We start from the raw sequence: 16,214 nt of genomic DNA, 5'->3' as shown, positions 1-16,214 counted from the left end.
CAAGGGATCAACAAGGAAGAAGGTAACACTTTTTAAAAACAAACGCTGATAGGGAGTTCCCTGGAGGCCTGGTGGGTTAAGGACCTACTGCTGTCACTGACGTGGCTTGGGTTCCATCCCTGGTCTGGGAATTTCCACATCTCGGGCACAGCCAAAAAGCCCCAAACAAACAAACACTGATATTGTCAAGGTGATTAAGGTGACAGGTTGAAGACCTGAATTAGGTAGTGGCAAAATGAATATTTAAAAAAGAAAGAGAGAAAGAAAAGTAACAGGAGACATTTCATCTTTTTTATATTTCCAAGAAAAGGAAGGCAACCAGCCAAATAGGAACAAACCTTCTCATAGGTCTGTAGAGAGCCTGAGTGTCTCTCAGTCAAATGGCCCAGTTTGACCCTCACACACGTGCGTCTCTCATGCTTACCTGGAGTATTCTCGTGGCTTTTTGCTTGTAGTCAATTAATTCCTGCTTGGAGGACTCCACATTGGACTTCAGCGTTTTGACCTGCTGCTGTAGCTCATCCACTCTCTTCTTCTCATCTGAGTATTTTCTTTCTGCCAGAGTGACTGCTTCTGCCAAATTCAGACGCTCTACTTCCATTTTATTAAGACGGGCCGCAAACTCACTCTGTGACAAATGTTTGTATCATGTGTATTATACTATTTTGCTCTGAAATACATTTTACAGCCATCCATTTAGATACCTTATGGGATTTATTAGCTCAGCCCAACAACGTAACACAGAGGTAAAAAAGTTCTTCAATTGTTAGGAAGTGGAGAACAGGAAATCTAAGGATGTGGCTCCCAAACTTGGCAACAACAACAAAAAAAAAACAAAATCAATTAGGGAGTCTGTTAAAAATACTGTCCCCCGGGAGCTCCTGTCATGGCTTGGTGGTTAATGAACCCAATGAGTATCCATGAGGACTCGGGTTCCATCCCTGGTTCTGCTCAGTGGGTTAAGGATCCAGCATTGCCGTGAGCTGTGATGTAGGTTGCAGACAAGGCTCGGATCTGGTGCTGCTGTGGCTGTGGTGCAGGCCAGCGGCTATAGCTCCGATTCGACCCCTAGCCTGGAAACCTCTATATGCTTTGGGTATGGCCCTAAAAAGACAAAAAAATAAACAAACAAATACAGCCACCCAAGGCTGTCCGCAGGCTTACTGAGTTGAAACTTCCAAGAATGGGCTTGGAACTGTTTTTAAGACGCTTCCCAGGTGAACCTGGTCACTTGGATACTAGTACTAGCTAATCAAGGAATAAAGGTCTACAGAAAACTAGAAAGTCTATTAGAAAACAAATGGAAGATGCAACTACACAGTTACATCTTTTCCAATGTCATGGCTAATGTTTTTCCTTTATTTCAGATTTTCTAATAAACTATTCCTATTCAATGCAATTTTCTTAGCTTAAGAAACTTTCGAAGCACAACTCTAAAACACACATGATCTGACCCTTACTAGCCTAGATTTAGTTCTGAGAATTACTTCTATTTTACCCTTATTTTCAAAAGCTCCCATCACCAAAAAACTCAGAAGGTGAGGCAGAAGTAAGAAAGCCTTTATAGACACATACCAGTAACTAAGGCCCACAAACCTTTGATCCAATATTAACTTCCATTTGGAAGAAAAGGAGCAAGACGAGGCCTTAATGAGCATGAAAAATGTGTCCAATGCAACTGAGACATGAATTTTTAAATTGACTTTAATTGACATAAAAATTGAAATTCAATTCAATTAATAACAGATTTATGGGGATGTAATTCACACACCACAGGGTTTATCGTTTTAAGGTGTATAATTCGGTGCATTCCTGAATACAATTCAGTGTCGTTTAGTGTTTTCAGAGTTGTGCGACCTTTACTATTACCTAATTTCAGAACATTTTCACCCCAAAGAGAAAACTTCCTCCCTCCTTCCCAGCCCCTGGCAACCACTGCCTACTTTCTTTCTCTATAGATTTGCCTATTCTGGACACTTCATATATGTGGCATCATATAATACGGGGCCTTTTGTGTCTGCCTTCCTTCACTCAGCATAATGTTTTAAAGGTTCATGCATGTGATAGCATGAGTCAATGCTTCATTCTCCTTTATGGCTAGATAGTATCTTCTCACATGGATAGACAACCTTTCATTTATCCATTCAGCAACCAATGGACATTTGCATTGTTTTCAGTTTGGGGCTATTATGAATAAGGTTGCTATGAACATGCCATGAACATTCATGGGCAAGTTTTTGTGTTGACATGTATTTCCAATTTTCTTGGGTATATACTGAGGAGCAGAACTGCTGGGTCCTATGGTAACTCTATGCTTAACTTTTTGAGGAATTGGTATCGGAGAACTTCTGAATATGTTTACAACTTTTTCACCTGTAAATCTTATGAACTCTAAATACAGATTAAGTATTTCTGAAGAAAATTTAGTGAATGAATTGAAAGAGGCTCTAAGTGTAAAATACACCATACTTTAAAGAATCGGTGTGCAAAAAAGAATGTAAAATATCTCATGAATAATTCTTAATATTAACCGCATATTGAAATGATAGTACTTTGAGATATACTGGGTAAATATATTAATAAAAAATTTTAAAAGGCTATATTACCTGTTACTCACTTTTAGGGCTGAACTATTTTCACCTGTTGAATAAAGACAGCCCTAAAGAGTGGTTCTCAACCCTGACTGCCCATTAGCTACACGAGAAAATCTGTAAATCCAAAACACCAACACCTATGCCCCACCTCATACAGTGGGATCAGAGTCCCTGGGAGCAAAGACAGCATCAGAAGGTAATAAAGCCACACAGATCCAAAAATTCAGGTAAAAATAAAACTCTAAATAAATATTATGTACATTTTTCTCTTGAAATAATAGACTCAGATTAAACTGAAATCAGAAAAAGCTTAAAAAAAAGAATAAAAATAAGAGACAGATTAAACTGAAATCAGAAAAAGCTTAAAAAAAAGAATAAAGCTTTTTATCAAATACTGGTAATGCTGGCTGCACAACCAAATTAAATGAAAAGACGTCTCCAACGAACATGATTTGGATTGTTTTTTTCAACATACAAAATTAAATAAATTTAGCGAAGATCAAGCTAAAAGTTCAAACATTTAGTTTCTGTCACAGAAACAGCATTTTCTGAAATACACTGTTGAGTTTTATTAGAGTAAAATGCCATTCCTCCTCATTCAGATGATAAAAGAACCCCGCTGTTCCCATTCTAACCTGCATTTGTTTATAGCTCTCCTGCTCTCTCTTCAGACTGGCGTCTGCTTCATGCAGTCTCTCCTGAAGAGTTTGTAGAGCCTGATTCTGCAGGCTACTGCCTTCGCTGTGATCCTGCATTATTCTAAAAGAAAATAAATCACTTGAAATAAGTCATTTCCACAGTATACGACTGAAAAGTAATTTCTAGACAACTGGCATACTAGTATACAAAAAAGGTGGTTTGATTAAAACGTTCTTAGAGAAGTATTTTCTCCTTTTACTGGACTGTAATCTGTATTTTTAGGCATCCAAATATAAACACACACGACACATCATCATCTGTCAAAAGATTAATGACACTGCTCTTCAAATATTTTTAAATTCAGAATTTGCTAACAATGCATCGCAAGATTTAAACAATAGGAGCTCCCATCATGGCTCAGTGGTAACGAACCCAACTAGTATCCATGAGGACGTGGGTTTGATCCCTGGCCTCACTCAGTGGGTTAAGGATCTGGCGTTGCCATGAGCTATGGTGTAGGTCGAAGACACAGCTCGGATCCCACATTGCTGTGGCTGTGGTGTAGGCTGGCAGCTGTAGCTCTGATTTGACCCCTAGAGCCTGGGAACTTCCATATGCCGCAGGTTTGGCCCTAAAAAAAACAAACAAAAAAAGATTTAAATAATAGATCCATTTTTAATGGCACCACTTCAAGCATTACCAAGAGCTAACCTTTCGTAAGAGAGTATCTGTTTATCATTACTTGCATGGAAACATCCGAGATCATTTCTTCATTATTCATATAGATAGCTACCGTGATTTTTCATTCTGTAAGGCTTCCAGTGCTTCTGTGCGAGCACTCAACAGCTGGTCAGCTTCCTGGAGTCTCACTTTCAAAACGGCCAGCTGGGAATCCTTCGCAGCCACCGCTTCAGTCAGGTCATCGACCTGGGCTCGAAGTTCTCGAGTTATTCGATCACTCTTTGAATGGTCAACATTCCACTTTTCAACTCGTGCTCTTGCTTTGTTTAATTCTTAAAAAGAAAAGAAATGTCTCTCCATAAGTAAACGTATCTTTCTCAGAGCACACAGAGATTCTTCTTTGAGTCCCTTTAGGACTTATTGCTAAAACTGGAGCTTAGAAATATCCTCAAATTTTTTGCTCCAAGAGGGACCTCTATTTTCGAAGCCAACATTCAAAGCTATATTCATTACAGTTAACTGGTTGGAAAGGGGCATGAAGCTAGCTGCTCTTCTACAAACACTTTTCTCTGGAGACATATCATAAAGCATCTGGGAGTCAAAACCAGTAGACAGAGGAGAGTTCACAATACGCCAGTGGTCAGTGAATTCTTGGCATTCTGCTAGAGACAGGAAGGAATGCGAAATCCTAATCAAGGGCAGACAATTTACACCTCAGTAAGACCAAAAGAATCAAAAACAAAACCCGAAGATAAATACTGGAAAGGCTGTTTCTTTCAATAACTATGGCAAAATGATATTCTTTTAACTTAGAAAACTGGTGCAAAAAGAGCAATGCAGCACAGATTTCCATACCCTTTTTTTTTTCTTTTTTTGCTTTTGTAGGGCCGCAACCGTGGCATAAGGAAGTTCCCAGGCTAGAGGTCGAAACAGAGCTACAGCCACTGGCCTACACCACAGCCACAGCAACATGGGATCCGAGCCTTGTCTGTGACCTACACCACAGCTCACAGCAAGGCCGGATCCTTAATTCACTGAGCAAGGCCAGGGATCGAACCCGAAACCTCTTCATTCCTAGTCGGGTTCGTTAACCACTGAGCCATGAAGGGAACACCTCCATACCCTTACATACCAGCCGTAATTGCAATTTGCCAGCAAAAAAAATTTCTTTGATATTAAAGCAAACTGTTCAGGGTCTCTGGAAAAATTCTCTGTCTAAATTAGTTTGGGTGAAGTGAAGCGTCTTCTAAAGTTAGTCCAATGAGTCTTAAACTATCTTCCTATTCATGTTTTCTAAAGAATGACCAAGTGGGCCAGGATTCTTTTTCAGATGGGGTGGGGGGAATCATTGGGCCCACTTCCAAACCTGGGCCCTATATTTCTATGGAGTTACTATGTCATGGCTCATCTGAAATATTTTTCATAGTTTAGATACAATCAAACTTTTAGTTTATTTTTGAAATATGAAATTCCTAACCCTGGAAAATTTAATTAAGGTTCTACCTTCCTGAGTTTCCTTGGATCGCTGAAGCAGTGAGGCCATTTCTTGATTTAAAGACTGAACTTCATTCCTCAGCAGTTGATTTTCTAGTCGAAGGTTAGACAGTTCATGTGATTTGCCATCATCATTAGGTGTTGGGTTGTGATCAGCACAGGCAGTGTTGGGTGATATATTTTCCTTCGAAGAATCCTCTTGCCCTTCATGGCCAGAAACTGAATTAGTGGCGGCTTCTGTAAAGAAGTAAATACATCGTTACATTGAAATGTTTGCTGCATATGCATTAGCAGCTTATTTTATTATTATTATGTTTTTTTGGCTCAAGTTGACTGCTATAGCTAAAATATCATAAAAAGTGAAGAAATTCTTTTTTTTTTTTTTTTTTTTGTCTTTTTTGCTATTTCTTGGGCTGCTCCTGCGGCATATGGAGGTTCCCAGGCTAGGGGTCTAATCGGAGCTGTAGCCACCAGCCTATGCCAGAGCCACAGCAACGTGGGATCCGAGCCGCGTCTGCAACCTACACCACAGCTCACGACAACGCCGGATCGTTAACCCACTGAGCAAGGGCAGGGACCGAACCCGCAACCCCATGGTTCTTAGTCGGATTCGTTAACCACTGCGCCACGACGGGAACTCCAAGAAATTCTTAATAGATTTCCCTTTGATGAAATTTCTTTCTCATTCATAAAGCATATAGACCTCTAAAGATCCTCAAAGTCTGGATACACTGAATGAGTGGTGATAAAGAAAGAAACAAGAATACAGTCCCGCAAAGGGGAAAATCAGAGAAAATTCACGTGGTTGGGTTTAAGTAAAAAGGGTTTTGGTCCCCCTTTTGGCTAAGAATCACTTTTGAGATAAATGAAGTTTCAACATTGGAAATATTGGAAAGGCATAAAAGAACAGCTGTAGGTTTCAGGACAAAAAGAGTAGTAACAGATCAGAGCAATTTGTTATGTACCAAATTGGAATCTAAAATGCCTTATCCAAAGAGATACTTGTTCATTCAGATTCATCACTTTAAATTTATTACTAAATATGATACCACCTTTTACTTATTCCAAAAAAATTAAGTATATTCTAAAAAATGAACTATATCTAAATGAAAAAGTTCTCAACATCTTTAGCAATCAAGAAAATGCAAATTAAAACCATGAGAACCAATACACACAAGTTAGATGGCTAAAATTTAAAAAGACAACACCAGGAGTTCCTGTGGCTCAGCAGGAACAAACCTGCCTAGTATCCGTGAGGATGCAGATTCGATCCTTGGCTTTGCTCAGCAGATTAAGGATCCAGCACTGTCGTGAGTTGTGGTGTAGGTCGCAGACGTGGTTCAGATCCTGCATTGATGTGGCTGTGGTAAAGGCCAGGAGCTGCAGCTCTAATTCACCCCCTAGCCTGGGAACTTCCATATGCCGTGGGTGTGGCCCTAAAATGCAAAAAATAAAAATAAAAAGACAATACAAAATGTTGGTGAAGATAGGGAGCAACTGGAACTTATCTTAAGACTGCTGGTGGCACTACAAAATGGTACAAATCCTATAGAAAAGTTGTCACAGTGTCTTATGACATTAAATAGGTACCTACCACTTCATCCAGTAATTCCACTCCTGGGTATTTATCCAAGAAATATGAAAACATTGTCCCACAAAAAGACAAGTATAAAAACATTCAGAGCACCTTTATTCACAATAACCAGGAATTCCTGACGTGGCTCAGCAGAAACAAATCTGACTCACATCTATGAGGATGCAGGTTCAATCCCTGGCCTCGCTCAGTGGGACAAGTAAGGATCAAGAGTTGCCATGAACTGCGGTGTAGGTTGCAGATGTGGCTCAGAAACTGCATTACTATGGCTATGGTATAGGCCAGTAGCTACAGCACTGAGCGCCTAGCCTGGGAACCTCCATATGGCTATGGGTGCAGCCCTAAAAAGATAAAAAAAAAACCCAAACAAAACAAAAACAAAAGCACAATAACCAAAAAGTAGAAGCAACCCTAACATTATAAAAGAGAGTGGATAATTTGTGGTATATCCATACTACAAAAAAAATCCTACACAATAAAAAAGAATTATTAACACAATAACATGAATGAATCTCAATAACACAGTGAATAAAAGAAGTCAGGTGAGAAAGTGCTCATACTACATGATTCTACTTTTTTGCTAGCAAACTAAGTTTTCGAACAAAGAGTAATCTAAGGTGAAAAAAAATCAGAACAGTGGGTGCTTGAGTGATGGGGTGGGGAGATTAACTAGAAAAGGACATGAGGCATTCTGGGCCAAAGGAAATGTTTTGTTTTTTGTTTTTTTTTGTCTTTTTTTTGCCTTTTTTTGGTCTTTTCTAGGGCCGCACCTAAGGCATATGGAGGTTCCCAGGCTAGGGGTCTAATCGGAGCTATAGCCTCGGGCCTACGCCACAGCCACAGCAATGTGGGATCCGAGCCACATCTGCAACCTACACCACAGCTCACAGCAACTCGGGAACCGTAACCCACTGAGCGAGGCCAGGGATTGAACCCACAACCTCATGGTTCCTAGTCAGATTTGTTAAACACTGCGCCACGATGGGAACTCCAGGAAATGTTCTTTATCATAATAAAGGTGTGGGTTACATCAGTATAGGTATTTGTCTGTCTGTACAGCTGAGATCTGTACATTTCCAACTGATGAGACAAACATGGAAATTTGAATACTGACCACATGTTACTTAATACTTAGTTTTATGGTGATGATGGTGTGAGAGTTTTTTTTTAGGGCTGCACCTGCAGCACATGGAAGCTCCCAGGCTAGGGGTCGAATGGGAGCTATAGCTGCACCACACCAGAGCTACAGCAATATGGGGTCCAAGCTGTATCTGCAAACTACACCACAGCTCACTGCAACGTCGGATCCTCAACCCACCGAGCAGGGCCAGGGATTGAACCTGTGTCCTCAGGGATACTAGTCAGTTTTGCTACGGCTGAGCCACTACGGAAAATCCCTGAATGTTTGTTTTTAAAATCTGCATTTTTCTAGAGTCAATAAAATATTTATAGAAGAAATGATATGAAATCTGTGATTTGCTCCAAAATAATTTTGTGGAGGTAAAGAAAGGGATTAGAAATGAGAGGGTAAAAATGAAACATGAATAGTTATGAGCTATTGATTAGCATCGCTGGATAAAAGGTAGCAGGGAGTTGGAGGGACGTCATCAACTTCTACTTTGGTATATTTGGAAATTAATTTTACTTTTTTCCTTCAGCCACACCCATGGCATGTGTAAGTTCCTGGACAAAGGCTGGAACCTGAGCCACAGCAGTGACAACGACAAATCCTTAACCACCGGGGAACTCTGTGAAATTTCTAAAATAAAGATTCTTGGAGGTGTTCCCCTGGTGGCCTAGTGGTTAGGACTCAGTGCTTTTACCACTACGGCCTGGGTTCAGTCACTGTTCTGGAAACTCTGATCCCCCATCAAGCCACTGCACACTGCAACCAAAAAATTAAAAAATAAATAAATAAAATGGTTTTTTTTTTTTTTTTGTCTTTTTTGTTGTTGTTGTTGTTGTTGTTGTTGCTATTTCTTGGGCCGCTCCCGCGGCATATGGAGGTTCCCAGGCTAGGGGTTGAATCGGAGCTGTGGCCACCGGCCTACACCAGAGCCACAGCAACGCGGGATCCGAGCCGCGTCTGCAACCTACACCACAGCTCACGGCAACGCCGGATCGTTAACCCACTGAGCAAGGGCAGGGATCGAACCCGCAACCTCATGGTTCCTAGTCGGATTCGTTAACCACTGCGCCACAACGGGAACTCCTAAAATGTTTTTAAATGAATACAAATAGGAGAAATTTTAAAAATTACTTTTAGGGAGTTCCTGTCGTGGCTCAGTGGTAACAAACCTGACTAGTATCCATGCAGATATGGATTCGATCCCTGGCATCACTCAGTGAGTTAATGATCTGTTGTTGTTACAACACAGGTCACAGATGCAGCTCGGACCCAGTGTTGCTGTGGCTATAGTGGAGGCTGCAGCTGCAGCTCTGATTAGACCCCAGCTCAAGAACTTCTATATGCCACAGGCAAAGCCATAAAAAGAAGAAAAAAAAAAAATGAAAGGAAGGAGCTCTTCCTAGTGAGTTAAGTAGCATTGCCACTGCAGGGGCCAGGTCACTGCTATGGGGTGGGTTTGATCCCTGGCCTGGGAAATTTTTGTATGCTGGAGGCACAGCCAAAAAAAAAAAAAAAAAAAAAAAAAAAAAGGAAAGGGAGGTTCTCTGGTAGCCTAGCAGTTAAGGATTCAGCGTTGTCATTGCTGTGGCTCAGGTTCGATTCCTGGCCCAGGGAATGTCCATGTGTCCCAGGCACAGCAAAAGAAAAAAAGAAAAGGAACTGATAAGTTATGCACCCACCTTAAGAATTACGAAAACAACAAAAATAAACTCAAAGAAAGCAGAATAATAAAGACCAGAAATAACAAAATAGAAAAGAAACACAGTAGAGAGCATCAATATACCAAAAACTGTTTTCTGAGGGAGCTATTATAAACTATATTACGTCAATACACTTTTACATGTACATGATGCTGAAACCCATCGAACTGTATAATTTAAATATGTGTAGTTTACTATATGTCAATTACACTTTATTAATACTATTTTTAAAAACAGGCATTTAGCACAGTGCCAGATATTGGTATTCTTCAGGTAGTATCTGCGATCTTTCGTTTCTGCAGGGTTAGAATAAATATTTAGTGTGTGCATTAAAATTTCAGCTATAACAACATTATATCCATGAAATTAGGTAAAATAAATATAGTCCTCCCCAATATATATGAAATAGATTCTCAGGAAAAAAATGTAACTTACCAAAAACAGATTTTAAAAGAAATGGAAAACCGATTGAATAAGTAGTTAAAATCCTTCACTGAGAACACACTAGACCCTGATGGCTTTACCAGTGAGTTAGTTATAGCAGAAATCTACTGAAACTTAAGTTTGGTTTTAGGTTTAAATAAGTCAACTGATTTATATACCACATTAATATTAAAAAAGAAAAATAATCTCAATACATTCAGGAAAAAAGCATTGCTAAAATTCAACATAAAAAACCCTAAACTGAGTTCCTGTTGTAGATTAGTGGTAAAGAAGTAGACTAATATCCATTCGGATATTAGTCGGATTCGTTTTCACTGCACCACAATGGGAACTCCTAGGGTTGTTTTTAATCCATCAACTGCTAGCACATGAGCCTGTCTTAAAAGCCCAAATCCCGTCTCTTTACCACTTTTTTATTTTGAAATACAAGAAATATTTTATTCACTGAGTTGAGACTGTGGAAGTAGCTATAACATTTAAGACTATAACAAGTTTCCATTAATCAACTCTATAAAGAATCCCTGTAAGAACCTACCATGTTTATTGTTTCTTTTAAACACTTGGTAGATACATTACCCACATAAATACGTTAATATTTCTGCAAGTGAGAAGATGTACATGCAGAGCTAATTTCATAGCAAATTAAACAACTGAAAATCAGGAGTTCCCGTTGTGGCTCAGAAGAAACGAATCTGACTAGGATCCACGAGGACGAAGGTTCGATCCCCAACCTCACACAGTGGGTTAGGGATCTGGCATTGCCGTGAGCTGTGATATGGGTTGCAGACACCATTCTGATCCTGCATTGTTGTGGCTGCGGTATAGGCCGGCAGCTGCAGCTTTGATTTGCCCCCTCACCTGGGAACCTCCATATGCCACAGGGTTCAGCCCTAAAAAGACAAAAAAACAAAAACAAAACAAAACAAAACAACTGAAAACCAGAATTCTAAGCTCTTACTTCACTGCTAGGTCAGTACCTTCAACCCTTCAACCTGGGTCAAAGTTCAGTTTCTCAGCTTTACTTCTAGGGGAGGAAGGGGCGAAAACATGCAAAAAACAAACAAAACCTTCACAATCCAGAACATACGTGAAGTATGGCCTCCTGTCTTTTTTTGAGGGGGGAGAGGCTTTTTAGGGTCACAGGCTACTTGCCAGGCTAGTGGTAGAATCAAAGCTGCAGCTGCCAGCCTATACCACAGCCATGCCAGATCTGAGCCATGTCTAAGACCTACATGCAGCTCAAGGCAATGCCGGCTCCTTAACCCACTGAGCAAGGCCAGGGATGGAATCTGCATCCTCATGGATACAAGCTGGGTTTGTTACTGCGGAGCTACAATAAGTCCTAGGCTCCTGTCATTCTTCGAATACCAATGACAAAAAGAAATGAATGGACATGGTCCCAAATCCAAAACTATGTTTTCTTTCAGATTTCAAAAAAAAAAAAAAAAAAAATTATCTCAAAACATCTTAGAGAATCATTTTGGATATAATTTCTTAAAATGCTGGGCTGGGTAAAGCTACTAACAAACACTCAAAGATCCCTCCTAGGGATCGGGAGCTTGGGCTTATCAGACACAACTTAGAATAGATTTACAAGGAGATCCTGCTGAATAGCATTGAGAACTTTGTCTAGATACTCATATTGAAACAGAAGAAAGGGTGGGGGAAAAATATAATTGTAATGTATACATGTAAGGATAACCTGACCACCTTGCTGTACAGTGGGAAATAAATAAATAAATAAATAAAGATCCCTCCTACAACCGTATGTTAACTAATCATGTTCCACATCGCGTCTCCCTTGTTTACACCACACGTTTCTGAGAGCCTGCCCTTCCACCAGCAGCAACAGGTAACGAAACAGAGGACAGATGCTCCTGTAACCTTTTAGGCTATGAGGATATTCAATTTACTTAACTCTAAAAGAAACACAGGACTGATTAACTACCATGGCCTTGGCTCCCAGGATCCTCCTCAACGGTTTTGACGGTGGGCACACCGGTGTTCACAGAATGGACACCTGTCCGAGAACTCTGAAAGACAGGTGTCTTGCCCCTCTCTTTTTTGATTTCCACTTTTCCAGTAGGCTCCTTCTGTGAACTATTAAGAAAATCAAACAGCAGTTCATCATCAGGTTCTGACTTTTTTCTTCGCACAAACTGGGATGAAGGCCTAGGAACAGATGCATTTTCAACAGGGTGGGACGCCTCCCCTGACGTCCGAGATCCTGCTTTCACATTTGCGGTGCCAGCCAAGATGGTGGCTTTTTGATTTCTAATGTTATCGGCTGCTGAGGAAATATAAGTAGCTTTAGATCCCGTCTGATGAGTCAAATCTGCATTTTGCTGGTGAAGCTCAGGATAGTCAGTATTTTTGCTATAAGGGATGTTGCTGGTGTTCTCTTTCCTACTGAGAGCCGTTGCAGCTCCTTGATCAACTCTATTTAAAAGATCTTCTGCCTTCCCAGCAAGATCAGCAAACCAGGACATGATGGCAGCAGAATAATCCTACTGGTGAATCTGTTAAAAGAGACATAAAAACATCAGTGGGCTTAACAACAGAGCAGGGTGGCTAAGATCAGGTCTGGAGTCAGACAGTCCTGGGTTCGAAAGCCTAACCCTGCCTCTTACTATGTAACTTTGAGCAAACCGCTTAACTTTCCCTAGAAAGTCTCCCTAGAAAATGAGGAAAATAAGTGTACTTACACTATTGGATGGTTTTAAGATGAAATAACATATTAAAAAACACTTTGGAGTTCCCATTGTGGCGCAGCGGTTAACGAATCCGACTAGGAACCATGAGGTTGCGGGTTCGATCCCTGGCCTTGCTCAGTGGGTTAAGGATCCGGCGTTGCCGTAGGCTGTGGTGTAGGTTGCAGTCGCGGTTTGGATCCCACGTTGCTGTGGCTGTGGGTAGGCCAGCAGCAACAGTTCCGATTAGACCCCTAGCCTGGGAACCCCCATATGCTTCGGGAGCAGCCCTAGAAAAGGCAAAAAGACAAAAAGACAAAAAAAAACAAAAAACACTTTGAAAAAGGCCTAGCACATAGTATGCACTCATTTTAGTAGTTGCTGTTACCATATTCCAACTACCACTATTACTGTTGTTCTTATTTCAACGAAGGATAAATCTTAATGTAGCAAAAGCACCCAAATATCAAATAATCAATACCGCAAAATTCCAGTACACCCAAATAAAAACGACACTTCTCTGAAGTGTGTTTTAAGGTGCTGAAACTTGAAACTCCTCAGTAATACAAAAGCTACCTTAGCATTAAACGGCACCACTATCATGGGTAATTTAGGTGCCCATATATGTAATCTGTCTAAAGTACACCTTCGATAACTTAAATTCTCAGTACCTACCATTTGCACATTAAGCAAAGTTCTGAATAAAACAATATGACTGCATAGCCATTCATTTGATACATTAAGTATGAGTACTTATCCAGTGCCACAATAAATCAAAACAATGACAATGAAATCATCAGTCATCATGCTACAGAATAGTATATTAAAAAGTGAACAATTTCTTTCTTTTCTTTTTTTTTTTTTTTTTTTTGGCTCTTTAGGCCTGCATCCAGGCTAGGAGTCGAATTAGAGCTGTAGCCGCTGGCCTACGCCAGCCACAGCCACAGCAACGCAAAATCCCAGCTGTGTCTGCGACCTACACCACACACAGCTCACGGCAACGCTGGATCCTTATCTCACTGAGCAAGGCCAGGGATCGAACCCAAGTCCTCATCAATGTTAGTAAGGTTTGTTACCAATGAGCCACGACAGGAACTCCTCCAGCAACAGTTTTTTGAATGTGCACACTGTCCCTTCTGCCTGCAGAGCTCTTTCAAAATTAATTCTCATTTGTTCTTGGTAGTATTTAATGTCATCTGCAGAAAAAAACAGCTCTTTTTCATTCCATCCAAATTTGGTCCTATCATTCTCCAGTCGCACGCTATTCTTCTCCCTCATAGCCCTTTATGTTTTATCTGGGTTTTTTTCTTTTTTTTTCTGTTTCCCTTGGGGAAGAGGAGGAGCAGAGTCTGTGGGTAGAGGCCATGACTGTTTTGTCCAATGAATTCTCAGCACACAGTAGGCACCCACAAATACTGCCGAATGGAATTAATTTCTGTTAGATGCCCTGGAGACATTATCTTTAGCACACATAATTTTCACAACCACACTATGGCTAAGTAGCAATACTCCCCCACCCCCCCCTTTTTTTTTTCACAAATAGGGAAAAAAGGTTTAGAAACAGCCCAAAGTCTAGACAGCAGCTCAGATAGGGAAATCAGCCAAACCCACTCTTTTTTTTCCTTTTTGTCTTTTCAGGGCTGCACCCTCTGGCATATGGAAGTGTCCAGGCTAGGGGTGGAATGGGAGCTGTAGTTGCCAAACTACACCACAGATACAGCAACGCCAGATCCCAGCCTGCGTCCTACACCACCTCTCTCAGCAATGCCGGATCCTTGACCCACTGAGCGAGGCCAGGGATTGAACCTGCATCCTCATGGATCCTTGTCAGATTCGCTTCCCCTGAGCCACGATGTAAACTCCAAGCTCACTTTTTAACTCCTTCCTCCCCTATCTAGCCTCCCAGTATCTGAATAACCTAAAGAAGAAACTCACCCTCTAAACCTGTTCCTTGTAAAACGGGACGATTATATGCCCGTGTATTATTTCAAGGAGTTTAGGTGAAAGCAAATGAAAATGTAAGTGATATGTTTGATATATAAAACTCCCTACGATTTATTATTCCCAAATAAACGTTGGTGGTAATTAGGGGACAAATTATCTCTCCTAAGAAAGCAATCAAAACATACTTATTAATTCCTTATATCTTGCCTCCCACTTTAAAAGTTTTAAAGGGCCTTAAAACAAAAGCCTGTGCCTTTAGATTACCCAAATAAACACGAAGATGGACCCTGGGCACTTGCCCCAGGGGACGAACAAACAACTCCAACCGACTTCAGAGGTACAGAGCCCTCAAGAAATTCCCCCCAGTAAACAGTCCAGGCCCAAGTGGAGAGAAGGTGAGTGTGGGTGGGATGGGGATGGGTCGGACGGCCGCGGTGACAGGGGCTGTTACGAAAGCCAAGTATAAACATAGAGGAAGGGAGACTGCGGTCCGCCGGCTGGTCCCTAGAAGTCCGCTGTCAGTGGATACAGACCCCTACTTCGCCCCCCACCCAACTCGCTGAGCCTCTGGAGGGGGAAGAGCGGCCAAACGAGGCTGGGGGTGGGGAAGGGAAGAAAAAGGGGGGCACAAAGCCACGCCGATGGGGGCCCAAGGGGGCTCTCTGGTCCCCTTCCCAGCCCCAGCGGGGCGGAGAGACCAGAGTCTCCGCTGAAATGACGCCGCCCCCGCCCCTAATGCCGTTCGCGCCCCCTGCGGAACTATCCGGCCTACTAGGATCTTGCCGCCGCCTCACCTGAGGACTCTGAAGCGGCTGCTGCGCGGCCTCCTTTCCCTCCCGGGCCGCCCCCTCAACAGCCGGCCGGGAGCGGGCCCAGGCTGAGCAAACCCAGTCCCGCACCAGCCGCGGCTCAGCTACTCTTCCGGGAGACGTGGAAGAGCAGCGAGGACCCCAAAACAGAGTGGCTTCCGAGCTGCCTGAGCGGCCGGGAACCTAGAGCAGCCAGCTGAAGGCAACTCAGGCGGCAGCACCGGCGGCTTCGGGGTCCTCGCGCCTGGCCACGCCCCTTTTCCTCCCGTGGCGAGAAACGGGGTGGGCAGGGCTTGTGTGCGTGTGACGTAGCTCGCCTCCCGGGCGACGGCCTGCACGCGGCCGACACAACATTGCAAGCCACGCCCTTCGGGGGGCGGGCCCCGGTGCGGCCCACGTGAGTGGCGGAGGCGGTGCCCCTCCTGGAAGGAATTTGAGACTTGAGACCCGCCCGTGCTTACCTCTAAGGCACTTAGCTTAGGCCCTTCTGGTTTTT

General features: G+C 42.2%; 1 protein-coding gene across 2 annotated transcripts in view; it reads right to left on the bottom strand.

Annotated features, from left to right (window-relative positions):
• Window positions 1-15,938, bottom strand: part of GOLGA5 (golgin A5) — a 36,858-nt gene extending 20,920 nt beyond the window's left edge. The window contains exons 1-7 of one of the 2 annotated variants that reach the window (XM_021099629.1): window positions 15,704-15,913; window positions 14,042-14,161; window positions 12,224-12,794; window positions 5,418-5,645; window positions 4,027-4,246; window positions 3,230-3,353; window positions 425-628 (exon numbers count right to left, since the gene is read on the bottom strand). In XM_021099629.1, the coding sequence (XP_020955288.1) occupies window positions 425-628; window positions 3,230-3,353; window positions 4,027-4,246; window positions 5,418-5,645; window positions 12,224-12,764 (1,317 nt within the window). In that variant the 5' untranslated portion in view covers window positions 12,765-12,794; window positions 14,042-14,161; window positions 15,704-15,913. Of the gene's footprint in view, window positions 1-424; window positions 629-3,229; window positions 3,354-4,026; window positions 4,247-5,417; window positions 5,646-12,223; window positions 12,795-14,041; window positions 14,162-15,703 lie in introns of both variants that reach the window. The other variant, XM_013989218.2, reaches the window with a different exon arrangement.

This window comes from Sus scrofa, chromosome 7 (assembly GCF_000003025.6).
Source record: "Sus scrofa isolate TJ Tabasco breed Duroc chromosome 7, Sscrofa11.1, whole genome shotgun sequence".
Taxonomy (NCBI): Eukaryota; Metazoa; Chordata; class Mammalia; order Artiodactyla; family Suidae; genus Sus; species Sus scrofa.
This window is presented reverse-complemented; position numbering and strand designations above follow the sequence as displayed.